The 16,634-nt window shown below is 41.5% G+C and overlaps 1 protein-coding gene across 4 annotated transcripts in view; it reads left to right on the top strand.

Annotated features, from left to right (window-relative positions):
- PAPPA2 (pappalysin 2) overlaps positions 1–16,634 on the top strand; it is a 565,818-nt gene that overhangs the window by 498,501 nt on the left and 50,683 nt on the right. For 3 of the 4 annotated variants that reach the window (XM_060295976.1, XM_030875398.2, XM_060295970.1), the window contains 3 exons: positions 11,296–11,464; positions 12,870–13,005; positions 15,130–15,239. In XM_060295976.1, coding sequence (XP_060151959.1) covers positions 11,296–11,464; positions 12,870–13,005; positions 15,130–15,239 — 415 coding nt within the window. Of the gene's footprint in view, positions 1–11,295; positions 11,465–12,869; positions 13,006–15,129; positions 15,240–16,634 lie in introns of those variants that run through there. The other variant, XR_009563406.1, reaches the window with a different exon arrangement.

Genomic DNA, 16,634 nt, shown 5'->3' with positions numbered 1-16,634 from the left:
AATTTAGTCAGCTTTCTAGGAAGTCTTTCCTTTGTCCAAGATTTATCTCTTTGCTTAGTGGTTAATTACGCAGCTTCTGGCGTTAGTGAGATATAAATTTACATCCCAACTCTGCTATTTATTAGCTCTTTGACCTTTCAAGTCACTGATCTCTATTGAACATGACTATTTTTATTTACCAGACGGATAATAGGAAAGAGGGATACTTACAGATTTTTTTAAGGATTAAATGAGACAACAGATATAAAGAACTGAGCACAGTCCTTAGATCAAACTTCAAGTCAGAAGTAGCTGCTGTTTATCATCATCACCATCATCATCATTTCCAGCAGGTTAATACTCCTTGTCAAATGTTGCTTTTGGTGTGGTTAACAGCTAATCATCTTCTTTAGCAAGGAATATACTCAGCTACATTTTCATCAGGGGCTGTTGTTTCCCATCCTGTGGTTGGTTCCTTTGCCCCAGAAAAACAACATAGAGACCAGAAAGACTGAAGGTGGCATTCCAAGTGGGAAGTATAGGTCTTCAGTTACCAGGGCGGTAGGGAAGTGCATTTCCCCTGTCTATAAAGAAAACACACACATCAAAAGAGAAAGTTCATTAAATTAAAAAAAAAATACATGTACTTCCCTCCACCAATCAGAACCCCCTCTGAATGTTTCATCTCATCCCAGTGTGAGTTATCCAAATACTACAGTGGCTTCAAGTGGACCGTGAAAAGGAAAAAGGGGGATGTGGAGAAAAAGAAATGGAAATTAAATCGTCAGCAAGATAGAGCTGGACATACTTCAAAAATTAGGGTGGGCAAATACAGTCAGGCTGGTCTTGGAGGAGAAGGGAAGGGCATGTCCTGGAGACATTACCTAAATTTTTAGTCTCTTTTGATCTTTTTGAACCATAGCTTGATTCTCTGAGGTTCAACTGATTTTATCCTACCATAAGAAAGGAAAGAAAGACTTGGCTAATGAAATGAAATATGCAGTTGAGGCAAATGCTAAAACTCCTTAAGTACCCTGGATTTGTAATTTTAAAAATTCAGTAAAATAATATACCTAATTTTTAAGTTCTGTGTCATAACACTGTGCATATACATACATGACTAGATGCTAAACCTATGTATATAGAGACACACAGGTTAGCTCTGATTTGGCAATTAAGGGACACACTGTAATCTTTATGTACACTCATGCATCTGTGAGAAATAGAAATTTGTTTTCTTTCCATTAAGACATTGTCTGGCTTTATAATTAGTGTTTATAGTAAATACATTCAAAGTTTATCCTTGGAATCCTCAATTCTCTTGCCATTGTAGGATAATGTGAGATTTAGGCTAATTTATTACAGCCTCTTTTGGCATGAAAGTGACTAAACCTCTGCTCCAAGCCTTGGACACTCACACACACACCTGGGCACAGGCCAGCTCGCTGCTGCAGGCTTCACAGGCTCTGGTGATTGGCATGCAGCCTTCACTTTGAACAGAGCATGTGATGAACTTATAGTTTTCCCTGTGACCTTCAATCCCAAGCTAGGGAGCGTCTTGTAAAACTGTCCTTTCTCCTCTGATATTATATTGACCACTGATCTCTCTATTAATCAGGAAAAATAATTTAAAAAATCTAGCATGAGTAAGTGCTGGGTTGTTATATATAAGCCATTAGGTTCTTCAACTCACAATTTCTCTCCCTGATGCCCTTTCTACACTTCCTTTTTCCTACCCCATCCTGTCGCAGGCTCCCTCTAAGCCCTTCTTCAGCATACCGGGTGAGCATTTTGATTGAGAGCTTGCCTTTTTTCTTTAGTAATAAGGTCAGGTCAGGCCCAGCTAATTTATGAACTGTCTCCTGAAAGATTCTGGGTGGGACAAAAATCTGAAGACTTAAGTAGGGTGGAAAGACTGAGTAGAATGCTAACATTCCACACTTGTATCTCTCATACATGCACGTGCGCACACACACAAACACACACACGGAACACAGAGGGGGAGAGAGAGAGAGAGTAACTTCCACGGCTTATTGAACATTGTATGTACCAGTCATTGTACTACATGCTTTATATACACTAACTTATAAAATCTTCCAAGGACCCTGTAAGGAAGCTATTATTATCCCCATTTTTCAGATAGGAAAACTGAGAGAAGAAAGATGAGGTGACTTAATAAAAGTCAGAGACATATGAAGAGCCACAGCTGGAGTTTGAGCATTAGTCTCCTGATTCCAAGTCATCTGCTCTTAACCACTCTACACACCATCTTCCTGATGGGAATTACCCAGTGAAGCCACTAACAACCTGCTGAAGGTCACTGTGACCTCTGACTCTTCCTCTTCATTCAGGGAAAACTGGCAAAGAGAATGTTAATCAGCCTGTCCATTCCAGCCCACATCAGAGGGACGAGGCAAATGCAGGGTTCACCTGTGTAAATTCTGAAGTCATTAGGTAGGTCACAACTTGCCAGAAGTTCTGGTAACTCTTTAGTGGACTCAGGTCTTATCACTGCTGTAACTTCTGGACAAGGAACCGTGTAAAGAGCTTTGCTTTCTGGAAGAGCAACAATGATGGGCAGTGATGGATTCGTGAATTCGCAGGTGAGGGTGTGAATGTATGGACATCCTGTGAGCACTTTTCATGACACCTGTGAGTTGGACTGACCAGGAACAGGAATATAACAATATCTAGAAGAAGAATTCTTCAACTAGAAACTTTATGAAGATAGCCAAAGGATTCCTTACAAATGAGAGATCCTACCCTCTGAAATGGAATTCATACAATATGTGGCCCTTTTTTGCCAGACTTTTGTCCCACCCAGGCTCTTTTCCCCCACAGGGGCCACATATAGGCCTGTTTTTTTTTTTCCATTTAAACTTTAGACTAAGGCTTCAAACACACACTGCCTTTCACACCACTGGTTCTTGCATGCGCTGCTCCTTCTACCTGGCAGGTCCTTCTCCTTCTCTAACAAACCCATCTTTAAGTGTTCCTTTCCTGATAGCCTTCCTTATGCCCCTCTTTGGGTTCCCACAGGTTAGTCTTCTGGCCTTATTATTGTATTAATATTTGTTTCTACAACAGCAGGACCTAATGTAATGTATGGGCACATACTAGGGGCTTAATGAATATCTGTTGACTGAACATATGAATGGACAGATACAGGCATACCTCATTTTATCGCTCTTTGCTTTATTATGCTTTGCAGATACTGCATTTTTTACAAATTGAAGGTTTGTGGTAACCCTACATCGAGCAAGTTTATCGGTGCTGTTTTTCCAGCAGCATTTGTTCATTTCGTGTCTCTGCATCACATTTCGGTAATTCTCGCAGTATTTCAAATCAAAAGATTATGACTCACTGAAGGCTCAGATGATGGTTAGCATTGTTTTTAGCAGTAAAGTATTTTTAAATTAATACATGTACATTTTTTAGACATAAAAGCTATTGCACACTTCATAGACCACAGTATAGTGTAAACATAACTTTTACATGCACTGGGACATCAAAAAATGCCTGTGACTTGTTTTATTGTGATATTCACTTTATTGCGGTGGTCTGGAACTAAACCCACAACATCTCCAAGGTAGGCTGCAACTGAATGATGAAAGATAATGAAAGCAAGAGATTGCTATTTAAGGTTTCCATGTTTTAGACCCAGTTCACCCCTGCATTTCAGTATAATCACCAGCACCTCAAACACACCCTGAAGGGAATAGATGTAGAATTATGCAGAATAATGTTAAGGTTTCAGTTGCAGGCATTGGAGAAACCTCAGGATGTTTTTAGGTCTGGAGGTAACCTGAGCAGATTTAGTAGGAAGATAGCTCTGCGAGCTGTGTGAAGAATGCATGAGAGGGGCCAAGAGACTGGTAGAAAAGAGGTTAAATGGGGGCTGTTGAAGTGAGAGAGGCCAAGAGACTGGTAGAAAAGAGGTTAAATGGGGGCTGTTGAAGTGAGAGAGGCTGAGGGTTGGACAGTTTAGGCAATGATAGATGAAGAAGTGGCCCCAGACTTGAGGTAGGGGTTCAGCCTTAGGGCCAGGGCATTACCGCATCTGCCAATTTGGAGACCAAAGAGTTAGCAGCCGGAAGATCAAAGATAGAAGTGAGGGGTGGAGCTTTGAAGTAGAATTGACCACACGCTTTTAGGGGTTAGCAGGTTGCTCACTCTGACATGGAAGAGGAGCTTTGTAAGTTATAAGCATTTTTATGAGTCAGGGAAAAATGAAAGGTCAAAGCCCGTGTGTCCGGTGGGCCGATCCTGCCGATTACTATTTCTTGTCCAGTCAAGTGGACCGGGAATGGGCCTCCGGAGGCCTGGTGTGAGCGAGGGTAGAGCAACTATGATCGGCTGTGGACTAGCTATGCCTGGAGTCTGCTGCTCTCCATTTAGGATGTTGGCTTGAGAAACCAGGTCTGCAGTTTGTTAAGAGGAAAGCTGGCCTGGAGTTTGGAAGCACTGATGGTTCTGTCTGGGGTGGAGTAGAGGACCGTGTCTTTTAAAATGGTCTAGAAAACTACTTCCTGAACTTTAATGTGCATAGGAATCACGTGGGGATCTTGTTAAAATGCAGATTCTGATTGAGTCTGTCTGGGTGGGAGCCTGAGATTCTGCATTTCCAAGCTCCCAGGTGGTTTCCGTGCTGCTGCTCTGGGAACCACACTGTAAGCAGCAAGGGCCTAGAATGCTCTGAGTGAAGAAGCTTTCTAATTTCACTTCAGAAACTGACCACGTGCCCTGCAAAACGTTTAGCCAATTAATGCTTTCGTTTCCTAACCTACGTAATGGAAATAGTAATGCGGTTACTCCTTGTCATCTTTAGGGATATTCTGTGTGGTGAGACTTTGAGATACTCTGTACAAAGGCACAAAGTAAAGGAAAGTAATTTATCTGCAGCTCCATTTCTAGTAACACTAGTGCTTCCAGATTATGACGTAGGGATTGGCATCAGACAGATCCACGGTACGGGCATACCCTGGATACTGGGGATTTGGTTCTAGACCACGGCAATAAAGCGAATATCACGATAAAGCAAATCACACGAATCTTTTTTGGTTTCCCAGTGTGCATAAAAGTCATGTTTACACTATACTGTAGTCTCTTAAGTGTACAATAGTATTATGTCTTTAAAAACAGTGTACATAATTTAAAAATACTTTATTGCTAAAAAAATGCTAACCATCATCTGACAACACAGGGTTGCCACAAACCTTCAATTTGTAAAAGGTGCAATACCTGTGAAGTGCAGTAAAGCAAAGCACAGTGAAACAGGTGTGCCTGTACTGATCCCTGCTCTGCCATTAGGTAACCTCAGACAAGTTATTTTACTTCTTGAAACCTACTTAGTTCATCTATAAAATAAACATCTATACATTCATTGAACCAATGTTTATTGGCACCTGTTCTGTACCAGACATTATGCTGAGCACTGGGGATATAATAGAAAATAAGGTCTTGCCCTCACCAAGCTGGCATCCCAGTGGGCGAGGCAGGCAACACACAAAATAATTACAGAGTATCCATTCTATGCAAAAATACACAGGTGCTTTAATTAAAAACCAAAAACATTAGAGGTATAAAATAAGGATGCTCTTGGGTGGCAAAACTTATCCTTAGATAAGAAGAAGAGCCATCCAGGAAAAGAACAAAAAGAAAAGCATCACAAGCAGAGAGCATGGTACCAACTTCCTTTGGCAGGAAAGAGCTTGAGTTGTGCTCGGGATTCTAGGTCCGGTGTGGACAAAGCACACTAAGTAAGATGAATGAGATGTAGGATGAGGTCAGAGAAAGTGTGGCCAACTCATGCGGGACCTCGTGAGTGAGAAAGTTTGGATTTTATTATTCATGCAACAGGAAGCAATTGAAATGTCCTCAGCAGGAAAATGACATGTTCTAATTTATTTATCTGTTTTTACAAAATATCCCTCTGACTGATGTTTGCAGACTAGGTAGGAAAGGGCCCAGAGGAGAAGTGAAGTCTCCAGTAAGGAGTTGAGAGATGGGAACGTGGGCTACTGCTCATGGCAGTGGAGATGCAAGAGATATGGGAACAAATGCTGGAGATATTTGGGAGGCAAGACTAAGAGGACCTACTGATGGATTGAATAAGATCATACTCACTTGGGGAAAAAGTAAGACTGAGACAAAGAGTAGAATCAAGGATGTCTCCTAAGTTTCAAATTTGGGCAACGGCGTAGATGGTGGTATCATTTGCTGAGCTGGGGATGATTACAGAGGAGCATGTGTGGAGAGAAGGGAATCAGGAACTCCCGTAATCACACAGGATGGTTTTGAGGGTCAAATGATATAGATATATATCCTTCTGTACAATGCCTAGCATTTCAGTGCCCAATATTTTATTGTTTTTCTGTTATTATTATTATTATTACTCATGAGGGACGACTCATTGGAGACACCAGATGCCCTTGATCAGTAAAGACATGATAATTCCCTTGGACTCAACAATCATACTTTTATTTTCTCCAATGGAAAATAAATATTACTTTTGAAAACCGTGCAGTGGTGATAGAAGGATGGGGTAGACTCATGTGTGCCTCAAGCAACATCAATCAAACTTTCAGCCAAGTTTTGATTACAAGATCTTTATTTCTGGCAATGATGTAAGAAGCAGAAAGAGCACAGCTGGATTTTCGGCACTAGGTGGATACCACAAGTTCTGGAAATTGGAAAAAGCATCTTCTAACTTGGAAATTGTGGTGATTTCTCTGGAGTAGTTAGAGGGAAAATAAATACAAACCTTCCCCTACCCCCAAACCCTCATGGTACCACTTACAGAGCAAGTTGTCTGGCTGTAACTGTCATGTTTGGTCTAAGCATCCAGCCTTTTGGCCGGTGTTGTTAGGTGGGTGATTTTGCTCTCTGATTTCTACACCTATGGTTTATTTTTAGTAGCATAGGAAAGTAGCATAGATTTTAGTAGTTTGCCAACCTGGCTACATTTTAAGACTGCTGACAAATTTAAAAATATAGAATGTGAGGGCAGTTCCAGGAGATGTAGGCAATCTAGTTTTTTATACAGTTCCTACATGACTTTGATGGGGCTGGTCTACAGATGTCATTTGGAAACCATTGTTGGTGTTTCCAACACCATGTTAGGGTGTTATGTTATGATTTCAAAACTCTGAGTTCTATTCTTGCTTTCCCTTTGACTTGCTTGCTCTGTGACACTGAGCAACTCACCTCATAGTTATTAATGTGCAGTTTCCTGCCTGTAAAATGAGATATTTTAGCCTCTCTTACTCCCCTGGGATAAAGAAAATACAAGGAGCTGATAGTCTGTAAATAGAATATTTCAAGTGAAAGGCACTTGCACTGGACGATCAGAAAAGTCTTAGAATCTCTGTCCTGTTGAGGGCCTGCCTGTGTGCTTTGTCTAATATCCAATACCATCATTCTTTGAAATGCAAACCTATTCACTTCATGACTTAACAAGTGTCTCTTAGCTTTTGACTCATATACTTTATGCGAAGGAGTTGGACCATTCTGAATAAAGCAGTGTTTTCATTAATGATTTTATAAGCGTCAGAGGTTACTCCTCAAGATCACCAAACTAGAAGAAACGCAGAGGCAGTTTTGGTACCACTGGGGGTTAAAGTTCTGCCATTGCTATAGGCTTCAGTCCCCTTCAAGGGCCCGACGTGGAAACCAAATTTCCTGGAGCTGGGAGGAATGCAGGACACCTTGAATTCCTACCACAATCTCAGTCCCTTTTTGAACAAAGGCCAGAACCAGCCCATGGCACTCAAGTGCCAAGCTCCATACCATGGGATCTCAAGAGTCATTTCCTAAGTGGGTATAGACAGTCATTGACATGGAGCCAGCGACACTGACCAATCAAATGCTTTGCGAGAAGTCTGAGGGTTGGGCCTGAATTGTGTCATCTGATTGATTGACATGCAGAAGACAGTCCCTGTATAAGGGAGATGAAACTGTAAGGAGAATCTGTGAGGTTGAGGGGGCATAGGAACCCCTGCAGGAAGGAAACAGGATTTCCTAGGGAATCAGCCCTGTCTCCCAGCCTCTCCCCACTCCTTCCTGGAGTGCCTCCTCTGGGGTCCAGGGGCACCCATGTGAACTGTGTTGCTTCCCTTGCCACCTTACAGCCTTCTCCCTTCCTTATCACCGATATGACTGGTGATTTGCAGTGCAGGGCCTGTCACATTACCTGGGTACCACCCGCAACGGCCAACTCACTCTTCCCCAGCCAAATTTTCTCTCTCTACCCTCTTCCCTGAGGTTATTAAACTGGCAAGGAAATATATGAAATCGGCATTCTTGAATGGCTCTCCACTCTGGGCAAGAAAAGGGAGGACTGTTTCCATGGCTGAAGTCTTCCAACCAATTCAGAGAAAAATACCACATGAAGTCAAAATATTGTTGTCCTGGCCAAGCAAGGGTTTTCCTTTATGACCATGCTGACATGCAAGGTTTACAGCCTTGCCTCTCCCCTGGTGTCAGTGGTATTGCCTGCTCTCTCCAGCTGGGGAATGGCAGTTCAGCAGAGGTAGGGGAAGGATTTCATCTGTGAGAGGTGATAGAAAGGAGAGAGTCCCCGGGAGAATATAAACTCTGTAGTGTGAAAAAAGAGTAGACTATCCAGCCTAGGAGAGGGACAAAAATGAGCTTCGTTATAGTAAAAAGAACTGCATACGTTTCCTTGAAAATCGATTAGAGAAGACATTTTTAAATGTCATCTTCCAGGAATAAAGGCACAGACGCAGAGAATGGACTTGAGGACACGGGGAGGGGGAAGGGTAAGCTGGGACGAAGTGAGAGAGTGTGGCATTGACATATATACACTACCAAATGTCAAATAGATAGCTAGTGGGAAGCAGCTGCATCGCACAGGGAGATCAGCTCGGTGCTTTGTGACCACCTAGAGGGGTGGGATAGGGAGGGTGGGAGGGAGAGGCAAGAGGGAGGGGATATGGGGACATATGTATACATATAGCTGATTCACTTTGTTATACAGCAGAAACTAACACAACATTGTAAAACAATTATACTCCAATAAAGATGTAAAAATAAATAAATAAAATGTCATCTTCCTTTAGGGAAAGAAGCCTTATACTAAAGAGTACACAGTGTGTGATTTTATTTATATAAAGTTTAAGAACAGGCAAAATGAATCTAAGCTGATGAAAGTCAGAAGAGTGTGGGTTGCAGGGGTGTGGGAAGGTTCAACTGGGAAGAGGGATTTCTACGGGGGCTGGAAATTCTCTGTACCTTGATCTGAGTGGTGATCACCCAGGTGTATTCACATGTAAAAATTTCTTGAGCTGTATACTGAGTTGTGCAATTTTCTATACATAATTTAGTACTCAATGTAAAAATTTCAAATGAATCTTCCTTTTTTGGTCACACTTATAAATGTGGCATCTGGATAAAGGGCTGTTCAGTTCGATAGAGACATTACTGATATTGAAAGTGGATTGTATAGCATAAGAGGTGCAGCTGAACCTGACCCAGGAAGGACCAAAGGCTTCGGCATCAGGATGACCTGGGTCCAGGTCCTCTCTGCAGCTTTTACTGTGGATCTTTGAGCTAGCTTTAAATCTCTCAGGCTCAGTTTCCTTCTCCGAAATGTGGATAATAATATTTACCTCTAAATGCTGTTTGGGGGATTCAGTGAAATAATGTATGTAGGTGTCTTTCCAAACACCTGAAATACAGCTCAAAAATAGTATTTATTATTAACAGATAGTAGATACATGTCCACATAAACTATGATGCTAAAGAATTCCAGTCATAAAATCAGATTTCTATCCTAAAATATTACTGGGAATAAAGGTATGAATCTAAATAACTATTTAATAATAAGTTAAATACTCCTTCACGAACATCTAAGTGGATATTGTTAAAATATGTTAAACTATTAAAACTTATTTAAATTTTTTGAAATCAGCTGCATTCTGTGCTGTAGGATCTTGGTCAAATTATTTAACGTCTCTGAGTATGTTTATCTATAAAATGGGAATGATAATGCTACTTCATTAGGGAAACTCTGATGGTTCACTTTGTTAAAATATATAATGTGCTATGCAGTGTGCCTAACACACTGTGAATTTCGGTTAAATAATTCAATTTGGCAAATATTTGATTAGTGGCTAATATAAGACAGATTTTTTTTTAGTTCTTGGGAATTAAAAGCAAGAATAAAACACAGTCCTTGCCTTCAGGCAGCTTCCAACCTAGTGGGAAAGGCAGACATGTACACATGTATAAAATAATGTGATAAATGTTGTACTAGTATAATATTAGAATACTGGAGAAGCATGCAGGGGTCATTGCATAAAAGTATGATAGTCCATCAAACGTGTGTAGATGGTGGGCATATTTAAATTTAAAAAGAACATCGTGATACTGGAAAATAAAAATTTAAGGCCACCACGTGGTTGAATCAGGGGTCAAGGGATTATTTCTGTTTTAGAATCACAAGCTTATCTTATGTTCTGAATCAGAAGTGGATGCATTAAAACAGCAAAATGGACAGCACCTTCAGTTTGGCAGTGAGTTAGAAGGGGAATGGGATGGAGTTTGCAGCAGCAAAACCTAATTCTGTTGACTACTGTCCACCACAAATGCAGTCTCTTTGGTTGGAGGCCACATCTGTGCATGCGAAGGAAGGGCAGTTCTTCCAGGACACTGTGGAGTCATGTCTACTCAGAGAATCTCACGAAAGCTATGAATGCTTTCCAAGAAAAAAATGGACTTGTAAGCAAACAAAATGGCCATAGTAATTTCCAGTGAGGCTCTTGCTCTTCTGAAGTTCAGGGTAAGAGCCTCTGTTTTAAGAAGACCCCTACTGCTGTATCTTCTCCCCTCTTTGGAGAACCAATAAATATTGGCAGCTTCACTGATTACATTACCATATTAACACTGATGATCCTCAAATGACTTCCGTTTAGTCCCCTGAGTGTGTGATAATCATTTCTGTACTCCATCCTGCCAGGTATTTTCCAAGTGCACTTGGGTGTGAGACTGCTCCAAGATGAAGAGCTTCATGAAAACCCAACTGAAAAAGTCTAGATGCTGCTCTGATAGTTATAAAAACTCTCTGGAGAGTAATATACAAACTATTGCTATATAACAGCTAACGTGATCACTGCTATTATGTGCACATTACTATTTTTACTTCCATGACTTAGAAATTAGACTAGAGAGGTATGACATTTGGCTAACGAGACCCAACTGCCCCTGTCTATTTAGCCCATGTTACTGAGGGTCCAGTCTTCTCCCATAACCTCCTTGAGGGATTTTGATGGGCTATGTTGCTTTATGTCTTATCAGCAAGTTCCTGAAGATCCAGTGCCTGGAAGATGGAATCTGGGAGCAAGGCAGCTGCGTCCCAGTGGTGTGTGAGCCCCCGTCTCCTGTCTTTGAAGGCATGTATGAATGCACCAATGGCTTTGAGCTCAACAGCCAGTGTGTGCTCAACTGTAACGAGGAAAGTAAAAGGGTAAGGATGACTTGAACTTTATTTTGGATCAGGTTGTGCTCTAGTCTTGGTGACCAATCCAAGAATGTTCCGTAGAAATGATCTAAATGAATTGCAACAGCCAGGGCCTTACCAAGCTGGGATTCTAACCAGGGGTGTTGATATTATTTGATAGGGAATTCAGAAGAGGCCACGTTTTTGGAATATTCTCTCCTGACTTCAGAACTTCCTCTTGGATAAGAAGAACAACCTGATGGGTTGGGTACCTGGGTAAATTGCAAAAATGCTGGGATTCTGATTTGGCAATGTGATTTCCTCTGATCTAACTTGGCTAGAAATGCTGGTATTACACTTTTTTAATAGAACAGAGTCCTGAACAGAAACACGAATTCCTCAGCAAAGGCAAAGCCGAACACGCTGTTTGACTATTATTCTCCCTAGGAGTTTGGCGTGAGAGGTCTCAAGCAACAACCACAGTCTTATCACGGTTATGTGACTAAAATCAATTTTATTTTAGAATCTTTTCAAGTACCACACACATACACGAGACAGGAAGTTAAGCAGACTTCCTAGGCAAAGATCAATGACCTTGACTGCTCTCCTGGAACATGCCTTTATCTCAGTGTCCAGTACTCCAAGGTAAACACTGCAGGACAGATTTGAAAAGAATACTCCATGAAATGAGACCCCTTAGAAATCAACACATCTGTTTGCACTGATTGTTTAAGGAGTCAAGGAGTTGGCCAGATGAAGGGAGAGTTATTGTAATTCTAAAATCGCACTTTCTTGGGGTTTGTGAGTTAGTGCTACTCTCTGTGTTTGCCTATAGTATACTTTGTGATTGCTGGGGATGTGAAGCCAAGAGTTACACAAACCAGCATACATGTGGAGAAAGGGACTAGAACTTCGGTGAGATCAAAAGCATCTATGATGTCTCCATTCAAGCAGAAAGGCAAAAAGCACCTCCAGAAAAATTATGAATTAGTTTTACGGGCTCAAACTCATATTGAAAAAAATCTGACATTTGCCACAAGCAGCATCTGTGGGATAGTATGAATGGATCAATGCAAAACAACACCATTGGGGAAAAAAATTCCCAAAACTATCTCAGAATACATGGGCTACTGTTGATAGCTCACCATATCCTTACATCCAAAGGAAAACACATTGTTAATGAATTTTATTAATACAAAATTGTTCATGATTCCTTCACATCAAAACAGCAAAAACTTGTCTTGACTTTGTTTGCGGAGGCGGGGGGAGGCGGTGGTCAGAAACAACATGGTTTATTATCTCAATATTGTCTTTTAGTCCAGGTTCTAGAAGTTGGAGAACACTACCATTTATAATCAGACCACCTTTTCCCCCACTCTAAAAGAAGTTAGTAAAACAATAAGGTACATATGTTTAACTTTTGATATTCTAGCATCCCATCCTCTGCACGAAGGAGGGACTGTGGACCGAGGAGTTCAAGTTATGTGAGAACCTGCAAGGGGAATGCCCACCACCCACCTCGGAGCTGAATTTCGTGGAGTACAAGTGTGAACAGGGATACAGGATTGGTATGTTTGGGAAGGGATGCTGACTTCTGCTCCCAAGTAATCCTTAACTAGGACTGGCTGGATCTTGAATCAGATCCATTGTTCTCCCTGAGGAGTGGATAGAAATTCAAGTTGACTCTTAGCTGCTTCAGTAAAAATGAAATTTATGACAAATTTATTTTTTTTTTATTCCTCCACTCATGTGTAATGTTGTTGCCGCTGCTGAACCATTTGCATAGTGTCTGGTCACGTTACCCATTTCACAGCAGGCTGAAAAGTGGATTGATTTGTGGCAGGAGTAGTAGTTCTAAGAGGAAAGGTGGAAGTGTGTAGGCGCACACCACGCATGTGCTGGGCGCCCCCTCCATTCTCTCTGCTGTTGTTACTGGAGCAGAGAGTTCCTGCAAGGAACAATTTGAAATTGCCTAGCTTGCCTGGCTCAGCAGCCATTCCTTCTGTACAGGGGATTAGGCTCCAGAACCTAGGGGTAACTTCTTAAAGCAGTCATTGAAATTAAAAGTCTCTGTGGCCAGGGCCGATTGAAAGTCAAGTTGACTTAAATTTGCTCTGGCTGGACTTAAGCATCATAGAAAAGGGATGCTGTTTGTGGAAAACTTTGTGAGATTAACCCGACGTTTTGAATTGTACAAGCAAGGAGTAATTTTCCAAGTCATTCTAACGTTTGTAATGCCAGTAGGTATCATTTGAGTTAATGAGAAAGCTTGTTAGTTTCTGAGAACGTTCTTCACCATCTTCAAGTTGCTCTTTGCACTGAGAAGTCTTAAGGTCAGGCAAGGAGTAGCGGAATGCTGAGACCATGCCTCTTGTGTGGTGTCTCGTGAGAAAATTCTTATCTCCCCACCCTCTAATTTTTACATTAATATGTCACACACAGACGTATATAGAGTCCTTAAGAGTCATGTAACTCTTTGAGTTATTATACAAGTCAGCAAAAAACATTATAATAAAACTTATAAACAATAAGTGTGAGCTGAAAAGAAACTTGGAGATCATCAAAATCTTTAGATGAGGAAATAGAGAACCCTGAGAGTCTGCCTTCTTTGAATAGAATTTTAGAAGATACTTAAGACGCCACATACAAAGAAATAAAGCAAGATTTTTCTTTAAAAGGCCAACACATGACCAAAATCTCTGCTTCTGATTTCCCCTTGTTTCCTCTTTTAATCACATAGGTTTCTTGGCTGCCTGTGTAATGACCTTCAGTCTAGCGGGCATTATAAATCCACCTTCATGATTTCTGGGCCATTTCTTCCCCAGCTAGTAAAGTTCTTAGGTAGTAGATGTTGCAATCATAAGCTTCCAGGAAATTATATGAGCAGAAATGGTATTAAAAGTACTTAAAAGGCATCAACAAATCCGGGTAGACTTTGGCTGGCCAGAGTCCTGGAGTGGGGTACTGGAGATCTATGAGACCAGGAATTAAAGCTTTTATTGCTAAGTCATACAGAGATTCAGGGATTCCAGAGGAGGGGGTATATTGGACTAGAAGGAGAAAGGGCAATTGGGCCAAGGGAGTTAACTTGCGGAAGTGGCTCTTTTTAGTAGTTAGTGTAGGAATATCCCTACAGGTACACAGTAGATGAGTATCGACCCTGCCTATGACCATGTTAATGAGGTGACCTACAACGTAGAAAGCAATTGTTTTTGTACTTCCCTGGTGGCACAGTGGTTAAGAATCCGCCTGCCAATGCAGGGGACATGGGTTCGAGCCCTGGTCTGGGAAGATCCCACATGCCGCGGAGCAACAAAGCCCGTGCACCACAACTACTGAGCCTGCGCTCTAGAGCCCGCGAGCCACAACTGCTGAAGCCCACACGCCTAGAGCCCGTGCTCCACAGCAAGAGAAACCACCGCAATGAGAAGCCTGAGCACCACAATGAAGAGTAGCCCCCGCTCGCCGCAACTAGAGAAAGCCCGTGTGCAGCAACGAAGACCCAGCACAGCCAAATATATAAACAAATTTATTTATTTATTTATTTATTTATTTATTTATTTAGAAAAGAAGTGAGCAGAAAAGAAAAAAATAAATAAATAAAAAAGAAAAATCAAAGCTAATGATTCCAAGATGTAAAAGACTGAGATGTGGGAAGTTCAAGTCTCTTTTGTAAATTTCTGTTCCTTCAGGTGCAGTGTGTTCCCCGTCGTGTATAATCCCCCCTAGCGATCCTGTAATCCTTCCTGAGAACGTCACTGCTGACACTCTGGAGCACTGGATGGAACCTGTCAAAGTCCAGGTGAGGAAAGGATCATTTTTATGTGCCGAGGATATAAGACTGCTGAACAGTTCTCAACCGGCAGCACATTCCCTGGAGTAATTTCAGAGGCTTTCAAAGCATCCTTAGAGCAAACAACCGCATGGATCATTCCTAGAGAGAAGGATTGAAAATCAAGAAGAAAAAAGAGAAACGCTTGAGAAAAAAGATGACCAATATCCAAAGGAAAGTTTAAAAGATAATATAGAAGGAAGACTCAGAGACATAAAGAATGATAATACAGGAAGGAAATTGAAAGAGAAAATTACCACTAATAAAAAAAATAGGAAGATAAATTAGAAAAGATGAAAATAAAACTGAAAACAGGGAGAGAATGACTAGAGGAACTAAGGAAAGTTACCTTTCCTGCCTCCATTTCCCACTCTCTCTAAACCCCCAGATCCTCTCTGGACCCTCTGATACTCAAAGTCAGTCATGAACGAGATCCATCACATCTCTGAGCTCTCCATTCGTTTTCATCCTCATTTGAAACCCTGAGGATTCTGCCTCCCTGCAGGGTCCACTGGTTCCTACTTTCTCTCTCACACCCCTCCTGTCTCCAGGCCTGGGAGAGGAGCAGATGTCCTCCTGTCTCCTCAATGCCACTTCCAAACTCTTCTCCCTGCCTCCTCCCTGAAATCACCCACATTTGAATCTAATGCCAACAGAATAAAGCACTCACCACCCTCAGTGCAGCTGTCATCTTCTGACCCTCAGTTCACTCCCTTCCCTGATTTTTTAACCACTTTAGCTCCTGGCTCACAGTCACTTTACCTGATATTCCTGGCATAACTCTTACTGATTTCAACACGCACACACTGGATCCTGGGTTCTCAGTTCCATGGCCTCCTTTGACCACCTTTACCTTCCTGACTTTCTCTCCCATATGCTTTCCTTGGCTTACTCTAATCTTGCCACAGTGGCTCCTGGCTAATTCTTGAACAGGCACACTCCCACCTCAGGACTTTTGCCCCGTGGCTCCCTCTGCCTAGAATGCTCTTCTCCTGGGTGTCTTCATGTCTTGCTCCTTTGCTTCCTTCAGAATTTTACTCAAATGTCAGGAAGGCCTCCTTTGACTACTCTGTCTAAAATTTTAACTCCCCTAAAACTTTGTTTCCCTTCCCTCTTTTATGTTTTTCTCCTTAGGACTTACCATGACCATGCATATTATATATTTTACTCATTTATCTTATGTATTCATAAGTCTCTTTCCACCACTAGAATAAAAAGGTCAATGAGGGATTATTGTTCACTACTATATCCCCAGATCCTAGAACACTAACTGGTATGTAATAAGTGTTCAATAAATATTTGTGAAATGAGTAAATGAAAAAGAGAAAGAAAAGGCTATACAAGTATGAATGGAGATGACCTTGT

The sequence above is a fragment of the Globicephala melas genome, chromosome 1, assembly GCF_963455315.2.
Source record: "Globicephala melas chromosome 1, mGloMel1.2, whole genome shotgun sequence".
Lineage (NCBI taxonomy): Eukaryota > Metazoa > Chordata > Mammalia > Artiodactyla > Delphinidae > Globicephala > Globicephala melas.
Note: the sequence above shows the minus strand (reverse complement) of the source record. Positions and strands in the feature narration are given on the sequence as shown.